The sequence below is a fragment of the Enhydra lutris genome, unplaced genomic scaffold, assembly GCF_002288905.1.
Source record: "Enhydra lutris kenyoni isolate GAN:26980312 unplaced genomic scaffold, ASM228890v2 scaffoldscaffold9, whole genome shotgun sequence".
Classification (NCBI taxonomy): domain Eukaryota; kingdom Metazoa; phylum Chordata; class Mammalia; order Carnivora; family Mustelidae; genus Enhydra; species Enhydra lutris.
Genome location: NW_019154093.1, coordinates 65,815,963 through 65,841,740, shown reverse-complemented (window position 1 = coordinate 65,841,740; position 25,778 = coordinate 65,815,963). Strand labels below are relative to the sequence as shown.

General features: G+C 39.0%; 1 protein-coding gene and 1 pseudogene across 2 annotated transcripts; one reads left to right on the top strand and one right to left on the bottom strand.

Annotated features, from left to right (window-relative positions):
* Positions 1-551: 551 nt before the first annotated feature.
* Positions 552-25,778, bottom strand: LOC111143351 (RNA 3'-terminal phosphate cyclase). 2 transcript variants are annotated; one of them, XM_022497034.1, is made up of 11 exons: positions 25,528-25,778; positions 25,339-25,439; positions 23,359-23,502; positions 17,856-17,979; positions 17,401-17,459; positions 15,905-16,046; positions 15,178-15,302; positions 13,172-13,230; positions 6,390-6,484; positions 4,293-4,397; positions 552-921 (listed from the first exon to the last, which is right to left on the bottom strand). In XM_022497034.1, exons 1-11 carry the CDS (start codon positions 25,570-25,572, stop codon positions 820-822), a joined length of 1,101 nt encoding a protein of 366 aa, XP_022352742.1. In that variant the 5' UTR covers positions 25,573-25,778; the 3' UTR covers positions 552-819. The 2 variants fall into 2 exon arrangements, with proteins under 2 accessions (XP_022352742.1, XP_022352743.1); XM_022497035.1 differs by having other exon boundaries at positions 820-921; positions 23,359-23,580; positions 25,528-25,719.
* LOC111143653 lies at positions 5,874-6,366 on the top strand (annotated as a pseudogene).

Below are 25,778 nucleotides of genomic sequence, written 5' to 3'. Positions count from 1 at the left end.
AACCCAGTTTCAAAGACTTCCTCACTGTATTACAGGACAGCATAGTTAGCTGATAAGACCAAACCAGTGTCATCTAAGTCACAACCTCAACTGCCTGCAGCAACCAGGAAGTAATCTCGATGAGGAAGCCGACTAGGTGTAAGATAATAAAGTGTGATGAAAGGCACACTCTGTTCTAAAGGTGCTCTATTATTTTTTAATTAGATTTGCGTCTGTTGAATGTTTTGAAAGCCAAACAAAAACATACCAAGGCTGAAAATTTGGACAAATTTACTAGGGTTCAAATTTTGCAATCCTCATTGTTAGATTTTAAGACATTCCACAGATTCAAAATCAATATTTACCAAATGTCCGTTGTAAAGAAGGTACACATAATTTGAGTGAGAAAGTGCTTATTAAATGTTATTGTTGATACAATAAGTACTTGTGCAAAAAGTTGCTTCATCACACTTTAATTAATGTTTGGTAAAGTGATTAGAACGAGATCCAAATTACAGACCAAATCTACATCCCTGACTTAATCTATTATATAAGAAGAAAAACACACTTCAGGTGGAATGAATGCTCTATTTCAATACTTTAATACTGAAATCAGCTATCATACACATCCATCAGCTCTTTTATTTCCTTGTCCTTATCTCAGGAGATAGTCAAAGTAAGATTAATTTGATGAAGAATTCTCAGCAAATCTACAACACTCTGTACTTCATCTCCATGCTTACGTCAGGTTCTTTAATAAGTTACTTCTTATTCATTATTTTCTAGTATTTATGGATTAGTGCAATAAATCATTGAGCTATTATTTAAAAGGCAAATACCCTATAGATACGGATTTGTCATTCCAATTCCTTGGCATTCAATAATATAAGTGTCTTTAGATGCATCTTCTTCATCTTCTGATTTCTTCACAGAGAATTTAGCCTGAAACCAGAGAAGTGTTTAGTATATAATTAATATGAGGAGGGATGAAAGGAGAGCCCACAAATCCTACTTAAAAAGTCAGGTAATTAATATCTAACTCATTTTATTGAAGCAGCTAGAGGCACAAAGATCAAATGACTCATGAGAAATTCAGTAGTCTGGATATAAAATATTTTGCTCCAGAACCATGACTCTTGTTCAGAAATAATGCTTGTGCAGTTCTGTCAGAATGTATAGCCTGCCAGAATGTATAGCCACTCCGTAACCACTGAATCAAAATCCCAGGATGTCTGTAGGCTAGGCAATCATCATTTTTAAAATCTCAACTGTTAACTGTAACATACCTTCACTACCTACTTCCTAAATTTTTTCTAAAACGGGGCACTGAAGCATTTATACTTCTCTTATTTTGTCAAGTATCAAGTTTTCAATTTCCCTCAAATTTTTCTTGCCAATTTTATTCCCTAAGTATGCTATTCAAAAAAAATCTAGTTCAGAGAAGGAAGGTGGGGGGAGGCTCTTCATCTTTACTGGCTTAACAGTGTTATTTCTGACTTGTTAACGAATTCAAGTTTGGCTTTGAAATATACGATCTCCATTACTGTATTCTGGAAACATTTTTTTTTTTTTTAAAGCTACTGTGTTCATTCTAACAAAACAATTAAAATCAAAACAACTGAATGGGTTTAATTTGTAGCAAAGGGATTTCAAGGGTGCCTAAAACCTTAGGATTCTATGAAACACCATTTGAAAACCATCACTCTGGGGCCCTGTTAAATAATAATATTCACAAATTATTCCAGTTTTAGTTTTATGTGGCAGTGTACTGATACACAGTAATACTGAAAATTATTGCTGAAAGAATACACTGAATTCTGAGCTATATAGCCAAATTATATATGTAACTACATATGCATAAATATTTCTTCACACTGTAAGCATTATATAAACATGAAACATAGGAACAGTCAAGGAAACCATTTCTAACCTATATATAAACATATTGAAAACTACAAAACTTTAGAGCTGGAAGGAGTCTTAAGGGACTATGCACCAGTCTCTGATTTTACAGATCAATTATCTGCACAGAGGCTCAGAAAGGCAAAGCAGCTCACCCAATGTCCCTCAGTTAAAAGACAACAAAGCTAAAAAGAAACCAGAGCTATAAATGCCAGGTCACAGTACTTTTCACTGGGTACTCACTTCAAATAACATGTCAGCGTCTATTACATGCAAAGTACTATAAAACAGAAGATCAAATGAATACAACTTGGTCCCTACTCTCAAGGAGATCATAGTCCACAAAGAAAGACAGCATTAATGTTAATACAGCATTATGGAAATACAGCATTAATGGAAAAATAAAAAATACAGCTAACGATCTCTTGATATCAAATATAATTTGCTTTTAATTCCTATTAGCCTTTTCCTACAACTGAACCAAAATTTATCTAAGCTTTTTTCTTTTTTAAAACTTATTTATTTATTTTATTTTAATTATTATTTATTTTATTTTATTTATTTATTTTAGAAACAGAGAGAGAGAAAGAGCACAAGCAGGAGGGGCAGAGGGAGAGGGAAAGAGAATCTCAAGCAGACAGTATACTGAGTGCAGAGTCTGATGTGGGGCTCGATCTCACAACCGTGAGATCAAAACCTGAGCCAAAACCAAGCGTCGGACGCTTAACGGACTGTGCCACCCAGGTGCCCCTTATCTATGCCCCCATGTTATTAAAAATTGTACAAATAAACTGCAGGGAGTAGGGTAACAGTGACTTTGTGCTTAGTACACGTTTATAATGGCTTTTTTTAAAAACAGTGTGATTTATAATTTTTAAAACTACTTAAGGTCAGCACCTTCATAAAATTCTGACTTATAAATTTTATATCACTTTATGAAATTACAAAGACTATATAGCAAAATGGAACTATGCAAAGTTACTGGAAAAGGCAAGAAATGAAGCTGTGTGCATTAAGTGTAAAAAAAAGTACAAAGAGAAAACACTTTTCAGGGGAAAATACCCAAAGGTCAACAGTAGTTTTACTAGCAAAAGGGAATTATGGCACTTTTTGCCCCTTATTTTCCAAATTTTCTATAAAGAAATTATATTAGTTCCAGATGAGATTTAACATGTTAGTCACTTTTTTTTTTTTTTTAAGATTTTTTATTTATTTATTTGTCAGAAAGAGAGGGAGAGAGAGCAAGCACAGGCAGACAGAATGGCAGGCAGAGGCAGAGGGAGAAGCAGGCTCCCTGCCGAGCAAGGAGCCTGATGTGGGACTCGATCCCAGGACGCTGGGATCATGACCTGAGCCGAAGGCAGTTGCTTAACCAACTGAGCCACCCAGGCGTCCCAAGTCACTTTTTTAAAAAAGGTACAATAAAAGTCACTTTTTTAAGAAAGATACAATACTAAATCTTGTTTCACAAAAAACTAAATCTAGTCTTACAAAAGTTAAGAGGACTGGTATGAAAATTTCAGCAAATATTCCATTCTACCACAGAATCACAAGAAAATGAAACATTTAAATTATTATATAAATATTTAAGTTTATGACCAATTATAAATCTCCTATGATTTGATTTCATAGTTCTCACCAAAACATCTTTACTCTGTAAGGCAGTACCACACGTGGGCTCCGATGTATGCTTTCCTGGATTTACTCAAAGTGCAGTTCTGCCACTAAGAAACTATACAATCTTGAGCAATTAATTGAATCCCTCTGCCTTACTTTATTCACATGGAAAATGGGAATAATAAAAAACAGCCACCTAAAATGGTTATGCAGAGGTGCACCTGGATGGCTCATGAGCATCTGATTCTTGATTTCGGCTCACGTTGTGATCTTGGGGTCCTGGGATTGAGCCCCATGTTGGGCTCCACACTTGGCGGGGAGACGGCTTGAGATTCTCCTTCTCCCTCTGTCCCTCTCCCTAGCTCTTGGCTCTTTCTAATAAGTAAATGAATCCTTACAAATAAGTAAATATGGGGTGCCTGGGTGGCTTAGTCAGTTAAGCCTCTGCCTTGGCTCAGGTCATGAACTCAGGGTCCTGGGATCGAGCCCCGCATTGGGCTCTCTGCTCAGTGGGGAGCCTGCTTCTTCCTCTCCCTCTGCCCTTCCCCCTGCCTGTGCTCGCTCGCTCTCTCTTTCTCTCTCAAATAAAGAAATAAAATCTTTAAATAAATAATAAAGTGCTTATGCAGAATAAGATGATGAAGTAAATTGCTGAGTTAGCTCAATGTCTGCCACACAGGAAGTACTAGGTGAGTGACACCAATTATGATAATCATTAAATTTTCTGTCTATTACAACCTGACTCAAAACTGGCTACAATAAAAATCAATTACTCTCGCTAATGGAATACTCACCTTTGCTAGTTGTTCAGCAAAATGGATAGCCGTTTGTGTATGGAGTGTAACTGGTCCTGTTTTTATTCTGGAAACTCCACAGGCTAATGCCATGAAAATGATCAGCTATTAAAAAAAGAACAAAGAAGAAAAATTTCGCACGTTTACTAGTATTTGGAGTTAAAATTCTACTCCTTACCATATAAAAATACTATTAGAAATCAAAAGAGCTAAAAGAATTTCTACTTCTTTCTATTATCATTCTGAAGATGATAAAAAACCTGTGTCACCTGCAGTCTGTGATATCATACAGAAATGCTTAGCAGCAGTTGTTAACATAGGTTTTCTAAAATTACTGTTTAAGAATAAAATATAGAGTTAAAAGCTAATCTATTTAATCAGACCAACTGTCTCTACAAGCTGGAATATGACAAACTTCTTCCACTCTCTAAAATTACATTTTAACAGGTAAATAAATACACTAATACAGAATTACTGGGAGTATAGAGTATACCAGGGTAAGAAGAGACTAGAAACAAGGGTAATTGTCTTAAGAAACTAGTTAAAGCAGTGGGTGGGGGGTGGCGCCCGGCTGGCTCAGTCAGAGGAGCATTCAACTCTTGATCTTGGGGTCGTGAGTTCAATCCCCACACTGAGTGTAGATTACTTAAAAATAAATCTTTTTAAAAAAAAAAGAAAGAAAGAAAGAAGAAACTGGTTAAGAAATCCTGAAGAGTATATTTTTAAATACAGATTGCTGATTTGAGATTAAGGAGAAAAAAGTGTGGTAGAAAAAAAGAAAATCTATCAAGACAGTGGACTATAAAAAGATCTTACTTGGAAACATTCACCAGTATCTCTCCATGTAAGCAGATATGTTAAGTTTCAGAGGTCTATGACACATCCAAATGGAAATACTGACAGGTGCAAGGGATATGAATTTGGAGTTAAGGAGAAAAGCCTGAGCCAATGACATAAATTTGGGAGTTGTTTGTATACAGATGGTACGTAAGCTGTGACACGGGACGGAACAACTGAGGAAGTAAATACAGATACAGAAAAGATGCATGAGCCTGAGCCTAGGGATTCTCCAAAATTTAGAAGTTGAGAAGATGAAAACAATAGTAATAACAAACTAGCAAAAAGACTAGAATACACAGCCAGGGAGAAAAGAAAGATAATAATGTTTCAGGGAGCAAGTGAGAGGGGTGCCTGGGTGGCTCAGTTGGTTCAGCATACAACTCCTGATTTTGGCTCAGATCATGATCTCAGGGTTGTGAGATCCAGCCCTGTGTCGGGCTCTGTCCTGGGCGTGGGCCTGCTTAAGATTCTTTCCCTCTCCCTCTGCACCCACCACCGACTCTAAAAAATTTAAAAATTAAAAAAAGAAAGCAAGTGAGGAAAATATTTCAAGAAGGAAAGAGCGACCCGTTGGGCCAAATGCTGTAGCCAGGTCAAGCTGAAAACTGAAATGTGAGGTATGTAATTCCAGAATATTTAAAAACTGGAACTAGGACATGCCAATTAGTCTTCAAAAGTCAATGATTAAAATTTATATTCAGACCTAATCTCAGCTGGTCCACCTGAGACCCCCTGAGCTCCAACCCTAGTTCCCCATGCGGTCCCACTTCCGCTCCAACAAGATGAAACAAACTATCATGAACCAGGAGAAACTCGCCAAGCTGCAAGCACAAGTGCACATTGGTGGGAAAGGAACTGCTCGCCGAAAGAAGAGGGTGGTTCATAAAACTGCTACAGCAGATGATAAAAAACTTCAGTTCTCCTTAAAGAAGTTAGGGGTAAATAATATCTCTAGTATTGAAGTGAATATGTTCACAAACCAAGGAACAGTGATCCACTTTAACAACCCCAAAGTTCAGGCATCGCTGGCAGAGAACACTTTACCACCATTACAGGCCATGCTGAGACAAAGCAGCTGACGGAAATGCTACCCAGTACCTTAAGCCAACTTGGTGCAGACAGTCTGACTAGTTTAAGAAGACTGGCTGAAGCTCTGCCCAAACAATCTGTGGATGGAAAAGCACCACTTGCTACCGGAGAGGATGATGATGATGAAGTTCCGGATCTACAAGGTCTCTCTCCTGTGAGCATGCTTACCTGGTCCTGCAGATACTCATCCACAGCGCCACCGTGTCTGAGATTTGCTAAGAGCATTTCAGCAGCTTCAATTCCGACCTTGTCCGCATTTACACCTACGACAGACACGATGGGAAAAAACTAAATCATGAAGAGGCAAAAAGTTGAATTAATATACCCCAGTTAGCACTGGTGTAACATTTTTTTAGGCCTTTACATTCACCCAATGCAATTTTTAGGATAAGACCTTTAAAATACTTAGTCTTCTGGGAGCTTAGCACAGGCAAATCATTTGTATCTTTAAATGAACCTAGTGGAGGAAAAACCAGGCTGCTTTGGCCCTGTTTTAAAAGTACTAATTATGAGGGGCAACTGGGTGGATCAGTTGGTTAAGTGTCTGACTCTTGGTTTTAGCTTAGGTCATGATCTCGGGGTCATGATCTCGGGGTCACATGGGGCTCTGCACTCAACATGGAGTCTGCTGGAGATTGTCTCTCTTTCTCCTCTGCCCCTCCTGTTTGTACACTCTCTCTCAAAATAAATAAATAAATCTTTTAAAAATTAAAAAAAAATTAAAAGTACTAATTGTGAAACCAATTTATAACCAAGTTATGATCCCAAAATGCTATGCCTCAACTTCAAATTTAAAATTTGCAGTTTATATGTATTATAATTAGTCTGCAGGCAATTCTATTAGAATTAAAGAATTTTTTAAAAGTCAGAATTAATTTTCATCTAAGGAAGAACAGATAAAAATTCTCATATCAAAAAAAATTCTCATATTAAATATTGTAAAATTTTATTCCTTTAAGACTTAAACAGGCATTATCTTATTTTGAAAATAAGACAGAATATTTATCGCCATCCCCTACTCCCTGCTTCTCCACATGCCCCAAATCTTTATACAACGCTAAATACAAAATAAGGCTGTCAAAAGTAGTAGAATATCAAATGATTTTTTTTTTTTTAAGATTTGTATATTTATTTCAGAGAAAGAAAGAACGAGCAGGGGGAGGTGCAGAGGGAGAGAGGGAGAGAATCCTCAAGCAGACTCCCTGCTGGGCAAAGAGCCTGACCCAGGACTGGATCCCAGGACCCTGAGATCATGACCCAAGCTGAAATCAAGAGTCAGCTGCTTACCCAACTGAGTCACCCAGGTGCCCCTCAAATGATTCTTTTAAAGTATTTACTTTAAACCAGAAGAAGCCCCTGGCTACAAATAAAAATGTCTTTTAAGGCATGAGAATGTGGTTAGTTTTTATTTCTATTTTATATTTGGAAATTCATTTGATTACATATATGCCTCAGTAAGATTTCCCAGAAAAGTGGAATTTTCAAAATTTTAACTGTTTTTCCTTACAATGGTTACTATAATATAATAAATATCTTCACAATATCCATCAGTCAAGTACATAACTGAATGAAGTGACTTGGAACATGTGGTATGAATCTCAACTACTCAACCTCTTCTCTTTCCTCTTCCAAGTGGAGATGGAAATGGAGATGATAAAAGCTGCAAAGCTGTTAGAAGTATTAGAGGTAATATTTATAAAGCACATATTACCGTGACTGGTTCATAATAAACTATTAATAATAAGTTAATACTGAGTACCTAGTTTGTGTGTCCCACCACTAAATAATAGTAACTGGTTCCTTTGGTAAGGCAACATAAGAAAATACTCATATATTAGAGAATCAGATGATAAGCAGGTACTAAACTGTAAGGTATAAACAATATCCCCAATGAAAGTTCAGAAAAGGAAAAGACTATAGCTTCTAGAACAATTAAAGAATGTTTCATGGAGCATAAAGGACTCAATGTGAGTTCTTGAAGAATGGCTAAAATTTGCACAGAGGATGAGGGAGAAGGAAAGAATTTCTGGCTTGGCAGTATTAGTGAGCAGCAGATGGGCTAAGATTTCTCTGCCAAGCGGTGAAGTATTTCCCAGAGCCGTTCACACTCCCTCTCACCCAGCTGCCTTGATAGTGAATAATGGTACAAGGGGATCTACACCATTACCAGCTATTACTAGAGGTCTGTGGCAACTCAACAAAATGAAGTATATATGAGAAATCTGCTTATTAGTACTATTCTACACAAAAGAGCAAAACCCTAATTTCCTCTGAAATGTTAATGTTTTTCTATGGACAAATAATCATCTGGTATTTTGGGTATTTCTTAAAAAGGTCTCAATTTTGATGGTTTGTAACAGCAAATTAAAATTTGCAATCAATGATTTGGGTGTTTTCTAGCTTATAAAAAGGACAATATTACAAAATGGTTATAGATTAAAAAGAGAAGGTCAAAGGATTGATTTTAGGACATTAGAGGGATGCCATGAATTACCACATATACTGAAGGAGGGAAGGAAAGTGCTTACTCTAACCTGGGTAATTTCCACATGCAGGAAACAGGGACTGATTAACCAGAGGCACAAGTCATCTTAGCTGACCATTGTGCCACCACAGCAAAGAACATAACTAACTGAGCAGCACCTGGGCAGCTCAGGTGGCTAAGTGTCCGACTCTTGATTTCAGCACAAGTCATGATCTCAGGGTTGTGAGATGGAGCATATAGCTTAAGATTCTCTCTCTCCCTTTCCCTTTGCCCCTCTCCCCCACTCACTCTCTCTCTCCCTCTAAAAAAAAAAATTAAAATTAAAGTTAAAAAAATGTTTAAAGAACATAACTAACTGAAAGACAAGAGCAAGCAAAGAATACACAACAATGTAAAGACAAAATATATCCTGTCCATACTGCCATCATATAAAGTTGGAAGAGGTCCTCACATACAGCTAGTGGTCCAATCTCATTTTTCAGAAAAGGAGAGCCCAGAGTTGCCATGCAGAATCATGGCGGGACTGAATATTCTGTCCTCTCATTCTCAGTCTGGTGCTCTGTTAAAACACACTGCCTCCATCCAAAGCCCCAGGACTCTCACACAAAACCAAACCTCACTTTTGTTACAACATCAGAGAATGTTATAGCTGGAAGGACTTGAGAGATTCTCCAGGCTAAGTCTCTCACTCAATAGATAAGGAAATGAAGATCAAATTAGTTTTAGTGACTGAGACAGTGAAAAATGACTAGTTCACACCACAACCAACGGCATGGACAAGCAGCTAATGTTGCTTCAGGTAATAACTCTTAGACATTAGCGTTCAGGGTCTGGTAATGTTCTGGTTAAGTTCAGTCAGAAATGAAAGGGGACATTTTCTCCATCAGAAATGAAGGGGAACAACGCAAGCTATGACATTCTCTCTGACATCCTTAAATATATATGCAACCTAGGCTGAGCGATAAGACCCCAAGCTGCCTTGACATTAACTAATGACATCTCATTTGACATCTATGCCTGCTAGGAAACAAGGGAGAGCACCAGCAGGAGTCAGTCACTCTGAGCAAGTATGTTGCCCTATCATCTATTCCCTCCTTCTGTTATAACTCTAGAAATAAGTACTGTGCACTCTGAAACTGTATTGTCCAAAGACAACTTCAAAGTAAAAGTGGTCTCATATGATGAAGTAAGGAAAAGTGTTGATGGAATAGTAGACATTTTTCAGAGCTGACCGGCAAAGTTCATTCTAGGTGTTGCTGATAACAGAGTACTGGTCGCTTTACAATCTCAATGCAACATATCTAAAACTATCATCTACGCTGGCAAACTAACTCCACCTCCTATATCACAATTTGTAAGTGTTTCCAGTTAGCCAAGCTAGCCTTCCTCACTTCCCATATGCAACTGGTCACCAAATATCTACTCCCCATCCTAATACCCTTGTTATCGGAACTCCCCTCTCTAGTCCCAGTCACCTCTTTCCTTCGTATAGGCCCTCACCATTTCTGACCTGAACAGCTACAACAGTCTTGTCCTCCTGCCTCCAAAATGGTTTTCTTCTTATCCTCCACATATCTATCAGAATTATCTTTCTAAAGATCTGATATTACATTCCTCTGTAAAATCTTTATGTTTTCATGATGAAACTCAAAGTCCTTTCCACGGCCTATGAAGTGCTTCAACATCTGGCCTCTGTTAACCTCTCTAACCTCATCTCCACTCCCCCACTCCAGATCCTATACCTGTCATACTTGGTTGTACTGCCCAAACAGAGAATACAACTCTTTTATGTCAGCACTGTCCCATGTCCTTCTTCCTTAGCTCACTTTGTCACCTGGCTAATTTCTACTTATCTACAGAACCCTTTCAAGGATTGCTGAATTGCAGAAGCCATATTTGGAGTCAATCAGCCCCCAAAGGAGAATTAGCTGTTCTTCCCCTGTGTTAGGGAATAGCAAAATCATACTGTCCTGTCTCCTCTGCCAGACTAAGCCAGGAAGCAGGACAGTGGCTCTTCCACTATGACCATAGAATACACTACCTGGCACATCTTGGTACCCAATGAAGTCATATTCTACCCAATGCCTGTCCAGCACTTATCACGTATAACATGAGCTTCTAGTCCCTGCTTTATATTTTCCATTATCTTTGCTTTCTCAAGACTGTTAGGTACAGGGAAGAATCAATGTGGTTCACTATCCATATTGATTCCTTCCCATATCTAACAAGTAATTAGAATACTCTAAATGTATTTTTGATCACTACTTCTCAAACTTCATTGTACATCAGAAGTATCCAGTGAGCTTGTTTTTTTTTCCAAATTTATTTACTTACTTATTTTTTATTGTGTTATGTTAGTCACCATACAACACATCGTTGGTTATTGATGTAATGTTCCATGATTCATTGTTTGCGCATAACACCAAGTGCTCCATGCAATATGTGCCCTCCTTAATATCCACTGCCAGGCTCACCCATACCCCCACTCCCTCCCCTTTAAAACCCTGTTTGTTTCTCAGAGTCCACAGTCTTTCATGGTTTGTCTCCCCCTCCAATTTCCCCCAACACCCTTCTCCTCTCCATCTCCCAATGTCCTCCATGTTATTCCTTATGCTCCACAAATAAGTGAAACCATATGATAATTGACTCTCACTACTTGACTTATTTCACTCAGCATAATCTCCTCCAGTCCTATCCATGTTGATACAAAAGTTGGGTATTCATCTTTTCTGATGGCTCCAGTGAGCTTGTTAAAACAGATTCTTGGGCCCAACTTCCAGAGATTTTAATTCGATAGGTATGAAATAAACCCCCAAACTTGTATTTCAAACAAATTCCAAGATGATGCTGATACGCTGCTGGTCCACCAATCACACTTTATATAGCACAGTTTTAAATAGAATTCAGTTATGTCATATTCATTATGTCATTATGATTTTACTTATTCCATTATGTTGATAATATCTGATACCCAACTGGTATCTATATCTACCAAGTGAGCAGACTAAGATTTACCTGAAACTTTTTATTTTTGGCAGTAATAAATGTAGTTAAACAGAACTGCAAGGGTAAGTACCTTTTTTTTTTTTTTAAGATTTTATTTATTTATTGACGGAGAGAGAGATCACAAGCGGCAGGCAGAGAGAGGGGGGAAGCAGGCTCCCTGCTGAGCAGAGAGCCCGATGCGGGGCTCAATCCCAGCACCCTGAGATCACGACCTGAGCTGAAGGCAGAGGCTTAACTAAATGAGCCACCCAGGCACCCTGGGGAAGTACCTTTTAAAGATCTACAAAGTAGCAATAAAGTAAGCAGCTACCACACAAGTAAGAAGGAGTCCAACTAGAAGTGACCTCAGTGGCAAAAGTAACTTCAAATATTACAATCCAATGTATACACGTATCTCCTCTCCCAAATATACTAAATCTTAACTACACTTCCCTTTCACAAAAGTATTCAGTTTTTTGAAATCACCAATGTAATAACTAATGCAGGGAAGATTCACCAATAGACAGTAAAACCACTGCATGAAAGCTGTAGAGGAATAATATAATCAAATGGTCTCAAAGTATTATCCCAGATGACTTTATTACTTTTAAAAAGGGAAAGGATTTATAGCCAACAGACCTGGAAGACATTGCTTTAACCAAGTGATCACAGCCAGCTTTATCAATAAAAGACAAACTGACATTATCACCTACCCTGTTATGATACAATGGAATGCACCTATTCCTACTAAAAATGTTTCACCTGAATATATCTAATCATGAGACAATCAGACAAATCCAAATTGTGGGAAATCCTATGAGAAAATGGCCTGGACTTTTCAAAATGTCAGTATCATGAAAGAAAAAGCAAGGTGAAACTATTCTGTAGTAGGAAAGAAACTAAGTATAGAGATTCACAGACCTGTACCCCTAGGGCTAATAATACATTATATGTTAATAAAAAATTAAAAAATTTAAAAAAAAAAGAAAAGAAATTAAGTAGACATGACCAATTAGCTGAGTGGTCAAAAAAACAAAACACTGCTATAAAAAATATTTTGGAAACAACTGGTTATATCTGAATATAACAGACAAATTCTCTGGGTGTAAAATGCTATTGTGATTACTTAGGTATTACTCTCTGGACATCCGTGCTACGGTATTCAAGGGTAAGACAGTATCTGCAACTTACATTGAAATAGTTCAGAAATTCACAAACTTGTAGCTAAAAGTTCACTACTGGTAAATCTTGGAGAACAGCGGATGGATGTTCATTAGCCGTTCAACTTTTCTATAACTTTGAAATTTTTCTAAGTATAAAGTTGGGAGAAAGACTAAAAGTCTAACTGACTCTAAAACATAATCTATTAACCATATCCTTTTACACTTACCATCATGCTATAACATTCAAATCCTAACAGATAATTGAAAAGTTTTACACTAGCACTGGAAATTGTGGACCCCCATTCATTTATCTGTACCTCGTTTACCAAGCGATGATCCAGCAAACAAACAGCCGGTGGATGTCTCAGCAATAATGCTATATAGGAAAAAAAAAAGTATTACTATCTATGATACATTCTAAAATTACATGCAAATACAATACAGTGGAATAGTGATTATTAAGTATGTAGAATTAGATCTATCTAGTAAATTGCAAAAGTGAAATTCTTTATATAGGGAGCAGCACAACTAGCATAGTCCAACTTCATCAGAGCATCAGTATCCTTCAGCACTTCCGACAAGAAGTCACACTAGATTCTAACCGTTTCACATGCAAGGAATGACTCTCCTTGAAGTTCTGCCATCCACAATAAAAGATACCATTTCTACTATACTATAAAGTATTTTATGAGCGGCGCCTGGGTGGCTCAGTGCGTTGAGCATCCGACTCTTGATTTCAGTCACCAACTCAGGGTCAGGAGATCAAGCTCTATATGGGGCTCTATGTTTGGGATCTCTCTCTCCCCCTTCCTCTGCCTCTCTCCCCACTCAGGCTCTCCCACTCCCTTAATATAGACTGTTATATACTTAGGATGTTTTATATGAACCTCATGGAAACCACAAAACTAAAATATTGGTACACAGAAAATAAAGAAAACACCAAGAGAAAGAACACTACCCAAAAGTCATCAATCACAAAGGGAGCAAGAGAAGAACACGAGAGAAACAGAGGACTCCAAAAACAACCAGAAAACAGTTAACAAAAGGGCAATAAGTATATATCTATCAATAATTACAAAGCCAGTAGCAACTCAAGTGTCCATTAATAGAGGAATAGATAAAGATGTGGTATGTATATACACAGTAGAGTATTACTCAGACATAAAAAATGAGATCTTGCCATTTGTGTGCTAAGTGAAATAAGTCAAAGAGAGACAAATACCACACAATTTCACTTATATGTGGAATCTAAAAAACAAAAGCTCAAACAGATCCATAAATACAGGACAAACTGAGGGTTGTCAAAGGGGAAGGGATGGGGGATGGGCAAAATGGGAGAAGGGGAGTGGGAGATACAGGGTTTCCACTTATGGAATGAGTAAGCCACAGGGATGAAAGGCACAGCATAGGGAATACAGTCCATGGTATTGTAATGGCATCATAAGGTGACAGATGGAAGCTGCATTCGTGGTGAGCAAAACATAACATACTGTCAAATCACTATTATTATACACCTCAATGCCAACCACACTTCAATTAAAAAAAGGAAAGATCTTTCTACAGAAATGTTTGGTTATGCTTTAGTTTTTACTTTTTTTTTTTTTTTTAAGATTTTATTTATTTGAGAGAGAGAGAGAGTGCATAAACAGGAGCAGCAGCAGAGAGACAGGGAGAAGCAGGCATTCCAACGAGCAGGGAGCCTGATGCAGGGCTCCATCCCAGGACCCTGGGATCATGACCTCAGTCAAAGGCAGATGCTTAACCCCCTCAGCCACCCAAGTACCCTGTTTTATAGTTTTTAGATAGAACTATCAAATGTAGGACATGCATTTAAATCCTTTAATAGAAACTCTGAAAGATACTTTTTATCCACAAGAGACACTCTCATACTTCAAAAAATTAAAGCATTTTTATATTTAAATCAGTAACTCCTAATTAAATTAATATAATTATTTTCTAAATAGATCTTTGCCAGATCTAACATTTACATGTCAATGGACTTCACATTTGAGGTACAGAAAAACAACTGGAAACGTCTCTCTTAGGATCAGCTTCAAAGACTAACTTCTGATTAGTTTAAGAGCCATCTTAAGAGTGAAAGAACTCTTACAACGTAATGAAAAGCAAACCATACCCAGAGAAAAATTCTGAATAAAATAATGGTCTTAATTCATCATACTGCTGTTTTAAGTAGGAATGTCCTTAAAAATATGCCTTTTTAAAACTGTACTATTTCAACAGAAAAACTACAGATCTTTCACTTAAACAGGATAATTATTTCAGAGCTCTCAATCAGTACCCAGGAAAAAGTGTATTGTCTCACATTATTCCATTTCCATTGCCAAAGGCTTGGTCTTTAGGTTCCTGAACAGGCTGGATGTTAACATAAAGATCCCTAATCTCCTTTCTGATGCATCTTACAGCAGCCGCTGCCATATCTTTTGCTACCTATTGTGGCAAGACAGAAAAACAGAATAAAAGAAATTAATGATTATTTTGACAATTATTTTCAAGCCTTCAAAGGAACACATAATAATTAATAACTTTTATGTGCATTATATAAAAACTAGACTTTCAAGAGTAAAGAGCATAGATATTTAGGAAAAATTTTTAATGAAAAAAAATCTATTAAAAAATTATGTGCATTAGGGGGACCTGGCTGGCTCAGTCAGTAGAGAATGCAATTCTTTTTTTCTTTTTTTTTTTTTTTTTAAGATTTTATTTATTTACTGGAGAGAGAATGAGAAACAGAGCATAAAGGGAGAGGGAGAAGCAGGTTCCCCACTGAGCAGGGAGCCCAATGAGGGACTCAATCCCAAGACCCTGGGATCATGACCTGAACCAAAGGCAGACACTTAACCAACAAAGCCATCCAGGCACCCCATGGACTGGAGCATGCGACTCTCAATCTCAAGTGTTTAAGTTCTAGCTCATGTTCAGCAACAGAGTATTTAAAAATAAAATCTTCAAAAAAAAATGAGTGCTTTCAATAATTTCAAAATTTATATGACGTAATACCAAGACCCCACATACACTTCCAGACAACTTACTTTAAATGGCAAAACACCAGCAACAAAAGCTCTTCCATATATCTTAGTCACAGAGCCACGGTCAGTTAAATTTATTGGATTCAACTGTTTAACTGGTGACATTTGGACAATCACTTCACCACCCCCTTTTGGGTAGTAGCCCCTACAGAAAGTATAACAAACACTCACATAAACTGCTTGTACAACAAAAATGAAGCTAAACGTTTACAACAAAATAACATGTGAATGATCTCCAAACATATAGTTCATGTTTGAAATTTCCAAGTAATGTTTTGGGTCTGTGCTGTCCAATATGGTAGCCATAGACTGCATGTGACCATTTAAATTTAAATGTAATTTAAAATTCAGCTCCCAAGTCACACTGGCCACATTTCAAGTGCTCAACAGTCGTTATGTGGCTAGTGACTACTATATTGGGCAGATAGGGAACATTTCCCTCAACGCAGAAAGTTCTTTTTGACCATGCTGTTTTAGAATATAAGCTCCTTGACAGCAACACCTTGTCTGTTTTGTTCCTGCTATATTCCAGCGCCCTAAAATAACATCTGGCACGGAGGAGGTCCTCAGTAATATATGACGAATAATAGCTAAACACTAACAAAATTGTAACTCAAATACTGAGTGCCACTTTATTCTATAGAGGACACTGGCAACATAAAGAAGAGAGTAACAGCGCTCCTATCCACAAGGAGCTCCCCATCTGATAAATACATGGCCGTACAGACAACCTACTAGACCACACCAGGCTGTAAAAAAGACCACAAGAGAGGTACAAATATGAATTCCTACAGAGACACACTCATGGACAATTCACACAAGAAATTACAGGTTACAGTATGAAAAAATACAGGATTTCTAGTTTTTAAGAGAGCAGGAGAGGGAAAACATGAACAAAGAGATGAAAACCCAAAGGCAGAGTACGTTTAAAGAGCAAGTAAACGTGTGTTAGAATACATGGGGCGTGGGGGTGCAGGGAATGAAGCTAGAAAGGTAAACTAGAACAATGGACCAAAACCGTAGCACACTTAAATGCCTCATGAAGAAATCTAGCCTTGTTTTTATGTGGCAGAAGGGAAGACTTGGAGAGAAAAAATCTGAAAAATCAATGTGTTTCTTTGGAAAATAACTGATTTGCATTGTGGAGGAGAGTCCCTTTTATGACCCTGCCATGCTTAATCCACTTTCTGCACACAGAAAGTACTCAGTCTGTGCTGAGCATGGATAACACCAGACGTGAAGGTCCCTCAGTGTAGCGATTCCCTTGAAAATATTTCTTCCTAGAAACAAGCAAACACCATATGCGGCTGCTTTCAAGTCCCCATGCCCCCCCTGCTGCTTTCTGTTTTTAAGCCCAGGAAGCACAATTATTTCCTACAAACTCTATTTCCTAATTACTACAAGAAGTAGTGGGTTCCAGAATAATTCTCTAATGTCTCACTTTCCCACAATTTTAAGTATAAATAGTGGGTTGAAGGGCTAACAAATAAGTAACTTACCTCATTTTAATATCACAATTAAATTTGAAACCAAATTTTTCCACAATTGGCTTGAAAACCTGAAAAATCAGTTTATTGTTACTTAAACCACAAATACTCACTGATTCAACACGCATATTTATTAAACAAAAGTGCTCTGCACTGAGCTGGCAAGAAGGCACTATGGATAAATACTGATACAAAAATACATAGGAGAGTTCTATTTTTCAAATAAAATAACTGATATATAAACCAAAATTAAAAGTTTAACATTTAATTGTTCACTATGAACACTGTTCTAAGATACAACACAAAATCTAAACACAATCCATTACCCTCTCCCACAAAAGAACTCGACACCATGAAGAAATGAACAGGTATGCACACAAAACACTCAGGATATATTAAATAGAGGATAGAGATTCAGAAGAATACATGAGAGATCATCTCAGTTCATCAACAACAAAGGCCCTTACCATAGCTGTGTAATCAATCTGTGGTGCCATTTCAGCATTAGTTCCACCTTTTAAACGAAGCTCTGATGGAGAAGCAGCAAAGAGAACACAGGGCATTGAGACCTGCATCAAGAGGCACACACTCCTAAGAAGGCAAAACAGGGTTAGCCACATTTTCTTTTTAAAGTCTCAAGAACATGGTGTTACTACACATCAAAATGAGCCGAGCACAGACAACCGGGAAGGCAGGTATGTAACCTCAAGTCTAAAGTTTAAAAACACCCCATTAAAAAAGAGGGGGCACACTTGGCTGGCTCAGACAGTAAAGCATGCAACTCTTTTTTTTTTTTTTAATTTCTTTTCAGTGTAACAGAATTCATTGTTTATGCACCACGCCCAGTGCTACATGCAATACGTGCCCTCTATATCACCCACCACCTGGCTCCCCCGACCTCCCACCCCCCGCCCCTTCAAAACCCTCAGATTGTTTTTCATAGTCCACAGTCTCTCATGGTTCATCTCCCCTTCCAATTTCCCTCAACTCCCTTCTCTTCTCCATCTTCCTATGTCCTCCATGTTACTTGTTATGCTCCACAAATAAGTGAAGCCATATGATAATTGACTCTCTCTGCTTGACTTATTTCACTCAGCATAATCTCTTCCAGTCCCGTCCATGTTGATACAAAAGTTGGGTATTCATCCTTTCTGATGGAGGCATAATACTCCATAGTGTATATGGACCACATCTTCCTTATCCATTCATCCATTGAAGGGCTTCTTGGTTCTTTCCACAGTTTGGCGACCATGGCCATTGCTGCTATAAACATTGGGGTACAGATGGCCCTTCTTTTCACTACATCTGCATCTTTGGGGTAAATACCCAGTAGTGCAATTGCAGGGTCATAGGGAAGCTCTATTTTTAATTTCGTGAGGAATCTCCACACTGTTTTCCAAAATGGCTGCACCAACTTGCATTCCCACCAACAGTGGAAGAGGGTTCCCCTTTCTCCACACCCTCTCCAACACATGTTGTTTCCTGTCTTGCTAATTTTGGCCATTCTAACTGGTATAACGTGGTATCCCAGTGTGGTTTTAATTTGAATCTCCCTGATGGCTAGTGATGATGAACATTTCTTCATGTGTCTGATAGCCATTTGTATGTCTTCATTGGAGAAGTGTCTGTTCATGTCTTCTGCCAATTTTTTGACGTGATTATCTGTTTTGTGCGTGTTGAGTTTAAGTTCTTTGTAGATCCTGGATATCAACCTTTTGTCTGTACTGTCATTTGTGAATATCTTCTCCCATTCTGTGGGTTGCCTCTTTGTTTTGTTGACTGTTTCCTTTGCTGTGCAGTAGCTTTTGATCTTGATGAAGTCCCAAAAGTTCATTTTCACTTTTGTTTCCTTTGCCTTTGGAGACATATCTTGAAAGAAGTTGCTGTGGTTGATATCGAAGAGGTTACTACCTATGTTCTCCTCTAGGATTCTAATGGATTCCTGTCTCACGTTGAGGTCTTTTATCCATTTCGAGTTTATCTTTGTGTACGGTGTAAGAGAATGGTCGAGTTTCATTCTTCTACATATAGCTGTCCAATTTTCCCAGCACCATTTACTGAAGAGACTGTCTTTTTTCCACTGGGTATTTTTTCCTGCTTTGTTGACGATTATTTGACCATAGAGTTGAGGGTCCATATCTGGGCTCTCTACTCTGTTCCACTGGTCTATGTGTCTGTTTTTATGCTAGTACCATGCTGTCTTGGTGATCACAGCTTTGTAGTAAAGCTTGAAATCAGGTAATGTGATGCTCCCAGTTTTGTTTTTCTTTTTCAACATTTCCTTAGCAAATCGGGGTCTCTTCTCATTCCAGGATTTAGGATTTAGGATTATTTGCTCCAGCTCTTTGAAAAATACCAGTGGAATTTTGATCAGAATGGCATTAAAAGTATAGATTGCTCTAGGCAGTATAGACATTTTAACAATGTTTATTCTTCCGATCCAAGAGCATGGAATGGTCTTCCATCTTTTTGTGTCTTCTTCAATTTCTTTCATGAGTGTTCTGTAGTTCTATGAGTACAGATCCTTTACCTCTTTGGTTAGGTTTATTCCCAGGTCTTATGGTTCTTGGAAACATGCAACTCTTGATCTCAGGGTCATGAGTTCAACCCCCACACTAGGCGTAGATCTTGCTTCATTTTTTTTTTAAAGACTTATTTGTCAGAGAGAGAGCACAAGCAGGGGGAGCAGCAGGCAGAGGGAGAAGCAGTCTCCCTGCTGGGCAAGGAGCCCGATGTGGGGCTCAATCCCAGGACCCCAGGCAGATGCAAAACTGACTAAGCCACCCAGGTGTCTCTAGAGCTTACTTAAAAAACAAAAAGAAAAAACAAAACACCTCAGTAACTAAGGAAATCCTGAATCTTAAAGACAGCATTTCTGGGGCACCTGGATGGCTCAGCTGGCTGAGCGAATGTCTTCGGCTCAGGTCATGATACTGGAGTACCAGGATCAAGTACCACATCGGGCTCCCTGCTCAGTGGGGAGGTCTGTTTCTACCTCTGACCTTCCCCCTCTCATGCTTGCTCTCTCTCATTCTCTCTCAAATAAATAAAGGAAAGACAGTATTTCACAGAAGGAACGGGCCTTAAATGATCAGCAAATCTAGGTTTGAATCCACCTCATTAGTCAAGTAATCTTTAAGTTATGTAGAAGTAAAAAAAGAATTTTTTTAAATAAAACTGTTCTTATAGTTTTTATAAAAGGATTCTTGAAAGTGCGATCTATGAAAATCCATTTAATATAGCTAAAGCCTAAAAATACAGCGAAGAAAATAGAGTCAACTAAATTGTAATAACTTTTCTACAATGACAGATAGTTACACACACAAGTCAAGGCCAAGGTCGAGAAATACTTAAAAATTACATCTGAATCTCTACCATGCACAAGGCATTGTTCCAGATATCAAGATACAGTACTTACCATCATGGAGTTTATGATATGACGGAATAATCTTTTACAAAGACTGACAGCTGAATAATTTACATTGAAGTAAGTTTAAAGGAAATAATCCTTGCTGTAACTCACCTCTGGTCATTATAGTAAAATAATGTGAGAAATCACACGAATTAATTCTAGAATATGCAGTATTTTATAAAATGAAACCCTTGGTCAGATTATCTATATGAGCTGTCACATTCATAGAGACTGTGGTACAGATTAGACATAGCCTCTAATACCAAAAGATAGACCTTTACTTAAGCTTCTCATGTTAACAACGCACATGTACTGAAATAAACAGTCTCTGTCACTGACAATGCATTTCATTTACTGACTGTGTAACATATTAGGTATTATAAGAGAAAACATATACAACATAATCCCTGTTCTTAAGGAGTTAAGTGAGGAGCAAGTGAAAAAACCTGGAAATGTTTAGTTTACAGCAAACCATAAGGTTAACACTACTTAATTTCTCAGTGTTTATTCCCTCTGTTTTCCCCTCTCCACAGATAAAATCAGATTCTAAGAATAGTAAAGAAAACCTCAGGGACACCTGGGTGGCTCAGTTGGTTAAGTGTCTGCCTTAGGCTCAGGTCATGATCCTGTGGTCCTGGGATCGAGCCCTGTATTGAGCTCCAGCCCTGTATTGGGCTCCGTGCTCAGCGGAGAGTCTGCCTCTCCCTCTCCCTCTGCCCCCCCCCCCCCCCCACCATGCGATCTTGCTCTCTCCATCTCTTTCTCAAATAAATAAATAAATAAATCTTAAAAAAAAAGAAAACCTTAACTTTAGGAGAGTAAGAAATTGCAAAAACAAGGGTAGACACCAGAGAAAACACATGGTACTATAATCACAGTGTAAGATAAAAATGTTAGAATGTGAATAAGTAAGATACGTTTCTTGCTAGGAAAAAGCTTAGTTTAAGTCTCATGAATGGAGCTAGATTTGCAACTTTAAACTCATTTCCCATATAGTCTAGTGGATTAGAAGCCAGAAGGCCTACATTCTAATCTAGTTCTGTCCCTGACTCCATGACATTGGGTAAATCACTCAACCCCAGAGGCTCTTTATTCTCTCATTCACAAAGTGGAGGAAGAACTGGAAATACATGGTTTCTATTTTCCCTCTTGCAGCTTCAAAATTCTGTAATTCTGTTTTAATCTTTAGACAGTTGGTTAACTATCTAACTTCCCCCCTTCCTATACAGGAGAATATCCAAAATAACATGCTGGCTATAAATAAAGATACCTCAAAATTCCTTAATCTCCTTAGAAAGTTCTCAGTCAGAAAACCTCACCTTAGGCCTGGCAGCAGGTCCCTTTTCACAGAGGACTATTCACACATACCCAAGTCTCACTTATCACTAAATATTTTCTTTTTTTTTTTTTTTTAAGATTTTATTTATTTGAGAGAGCGAGAGAGAGAGCACGGGGTGAGGGTGGAGGGTGAAGGGGGGGCAGAAGGCAAGGGAGAAGCAGGCTCCCCACTGAGAAGGAAGCCTGATTCAGGGCTTCTTCCCAGGACTCTGAGATCATAACCTGAACCGAAGGCAGACGCTTAACCACTTAACCGACTAAGTCACCTAGGTGCCCACTAAACATTTTCATAAACTAAAATAATCAAAATCTATTAAAACAGTTTCTGATACAAAGTAGCATCAGGTTTACATTACTAGGTCTCATTTTATCAAATTTCCCAGTAAAAATAGGATTTTGGTAAAACAATATGGTTTACAATAGCAATCAGCTAAATAACTCAGAAAACAAAAAAATGTGCTCTGTGTGTGTTATCAATAAAAGGAGGAATTCTTGGAAAAGGATAAAGGCTCAATTTAATTATTAAATATCCATTTTCCAAAGCGGGGGGAACCCCAAGATCAGATCTAAACATTTCTAAACAGGGTAGCATAAATATCTATTAAAAGACAACAAAAATACCTAGACTAATAGTAGAATATGGTCTATAATTAGCAGCAAGCCAAGAACTAGATAGGCTACATACAATGCAAAAACTACTCTTACTACAGAGCATAAAAACTTGGTCATTTTCCCACAGTCCATTTCTAAATAATAAAAAGAAACAAACGGGATATACCATGCACAAAGAAAAATTCTAGATTTAATAGCTACAATTAATAAGCAATTAGATACCCAAAACTACATCATTTCTGTCCCTAAAAGGTTAGTGTTTTATCTCCATTTTAAAAGTGAAGAAGTAGGGTGCCTGGGTGGCTCAGTGGGTTAAGCCTCTGCCTTCAGCTCAGGTTATGATCCCAGGGTCCTGGGATCGAGCCCTGCATTGGGCTCTCTGCTCAGCGGGAAGCCTGCCTCCCCCTCTCTCTCTGCCTGCCTCTCTGTCTACTTGTGATCTCTGTCAAATAAATAAATAAAATCTTAAAAAAAATAAATAAATAAAGTGAAGAAGTTAAAGCCCAAAGAAGTTAAGCAACTTGTCTAGTAATGGTAGGTGGTACCTGCACCTGAATCCAGGTCTAACCCTAAAACCCATACTTTAGTGGAAGATAAGTGATACATACCCTGCTGTCTTGGTATCTGCTGTGTGGATTCCACCTTTAATCTTCTCTGGTGTAAATATTATTTCTGTTGAGCCGATTTCTGCTCCCTCCAATTGCCCATCACACAAATCTCGAATCATTTCCAGTCCAGATAAATGTTGAGGCCTTCAGGTCATAATACTGCATCAAAACGTGTGTATTCAGACTGCCTATAGCCCCACATTTTATGACCCATTTATAAAACTGCAATGGCAAGAAAAGAGCAAGGTCTAACCACAACAAGTGCCATATCTTCAGTGTCAGAGCTTCTTTTGAGTTTTTAGGGACCCAGACTACCTGCTTGAAGGCATCATTTGGTTCCTTCCAAACCACTTACTTTAGCTAAAAGCAATACATAGATGCATTGTTGCAAATGAGAAGTATACAGAGAGGAAAGCTGAAAACTTATCCCAGGGCCACCAATCTCACTTGCATGTCATTGAATAATCTATGGAACCTGTTATGGGCTGAATGGTGTTCCTCCCAAATTCTCATGTTGAAACCCTGACTCCTAATACCTCAGATTCTGACTCTATTTGGCGTTATGGCCTTTAATGAGGTGATTAAGTTAAAAAGAGACAGGGGACAGCTGGCTGGCTAGCTGGCTGGCTGAGTCAGTACAGCATGGGACTCTTGATCTTAGGGTTGTTAAATCAACCCTAAAACCAAGATCAAAATCTTGATCTTAGGGTTGTTGGATGTAGAGATTACTTAAACATAAAACCTTAAAAAAAGAAAAGAAAAGAAAAGAAAAGGAGAGAAAAGAAAAGAAAGAGGCAGTTAGGGTAAGCCCTAATCTATTCTCTGTGGTATCTTTATAAAAGGAGATTAGGACATACAGAGACATCACGGGTACACATGCACACAAGGATGACCATGTGAAGAGGCAGCAAGAGTGAGGCCATCTCCAACCCAAGAAAGAGAGGCTGGAAAGAATCTTCCCATATGGCCCTCAGAGAAAACCAGCCATGCCAGCACCTTGATCTTGGACCTGCAGGCTTCAGAACAGTGAGAAAAATAAATTTCTATTGTTTAGGCTACCCAGTCTGGTATTATGGCAGCTCTAGCAAACTAATGAAGTACCTAACACATTCTTAATAAATTGGATTTTCCTTCTGGTGAAATTGATTGCTGCAAACAACTGGTATGAATAAGGTAATTAATGTTTGCACACATTAATAATTGCGTTTTAATAATTTCAAAATGGAATGTGGATAAAATAAAAGACCAAGAGATTGCTCATCTATTACAATGTCCAAAGGAATCAGTTTGGCTTCAACCTGGGTCCCCTTCTAATAGGTGCCTATGCCTGAAACTTAGCTATGACCTGTTTGGTTTTGCAGGCAGAACGAAACAAGTTCAAGGGTCAACGTGTTTCCTTGTCCACAACTGGTAATTCTGATTGTACGCGTAACTTCTTAGAGGTCTGAATGTAAGCTAGAAAAATATGTTAGGGTCCTTGCCTGAGCTAGGATTCTGAAATGTGCAGCAGCAGAGAATACACTGGTTAAAAAGTGGGGTTTCCTACCGCCCTCCCGGCTGTGCTGTCCTGAACCCTCTTGCCCTTTGCCGCAACCTCTCCAGGTACTTAATAAGCCCAATGACGGGAGAAAACATTTAAAAAACAACTCATCAGGAGACTAGAGAACTTTAGCTATATAGAATGAACGCGAGCCTATTTTCTCAATTTGCCCCTTCAGGCTGTCAAGACCGCACAGCCCCTACTACCGCTAACCGCCCCAGCTGGAGGGTGGTGCCCCGGAGCATCGAGGCTGGCTTCAAATTCCTCAACCTTGGGGCCGGTTCTAACAAGCATCACACCCGGGCTGCCAATTCCCCAGCCACACAGGGCGACCCAAACCCCAGGCCCCGAAACAGCAGCCCGTCCCCCCTCCCCCGCCCGGCGCTCGCTCACCCGCATCCCCTAGGCCCGCGGCCCCGCCCCCCAGCGCCCCGATTCACCTCAGGCCAGGCGTGCTGCGGCCGGCTCGGATCTTCTGTACCCGCAAAGGGAGGCCCAGGAGACAGCTCAGAGCTGTAGACACCCTCAGGATCTGGCCGCCCTGCCAAGGGTGTGGGTGGGAGAGGAGAGAAAGAACATCAGACGGGGAAGCTCGCTTCCCTCTGCCACCGGCCCTGCCCCGCACTCACGCCTTCCATGATCCCGCCGTCCACCTCCACCCGCTGAGCCGCCATCGGGGGCGCCCTGCGGTCCGGCCCGCAGCGACAAGGCCTCTGCCGGAATGGGAGGAAGAAAAGATGCTCGCCCCGGCCCCGCAGCTCCGAAACTTCCGTCCCTGCTTGGGCCCGCGGAGGCTTGCGGAAGCACGAAAGCGGCTCCGGCTCCCGGGAAACCGGAAGCAGCTGAAACAAACCCCGACACTCCGCGCGGGGACCCGGGA

What these genes read in the sequence shown, in the direction of transcription:
- LOC111143351 (XM_022497034.1), bottom strand. Translation starts at nt 25,572, where the DNA reads ATGGCGGCTCAGCGGGTGGAGGTGGACGGCGGGATCATGGAAGGC. An exon ending in ACGGCGGGATCATGGAAGGC is followed by an intron (nt 25,440 to 25,527) that starts GTGAGTGCGGGG and finishes CACCCTTGGCAG; the next exon opens with GGCGGCCAGATCCTGAGGGT. An exon ending in ATGAGTATCTGCAGGACCAG is followed by an intron (nt 4,398 to 6,389) that starts GTAAGCATGCTC and finishes TTTTTTTAATAG; the next exon opens with CTGATCATTTTCATGGCATT.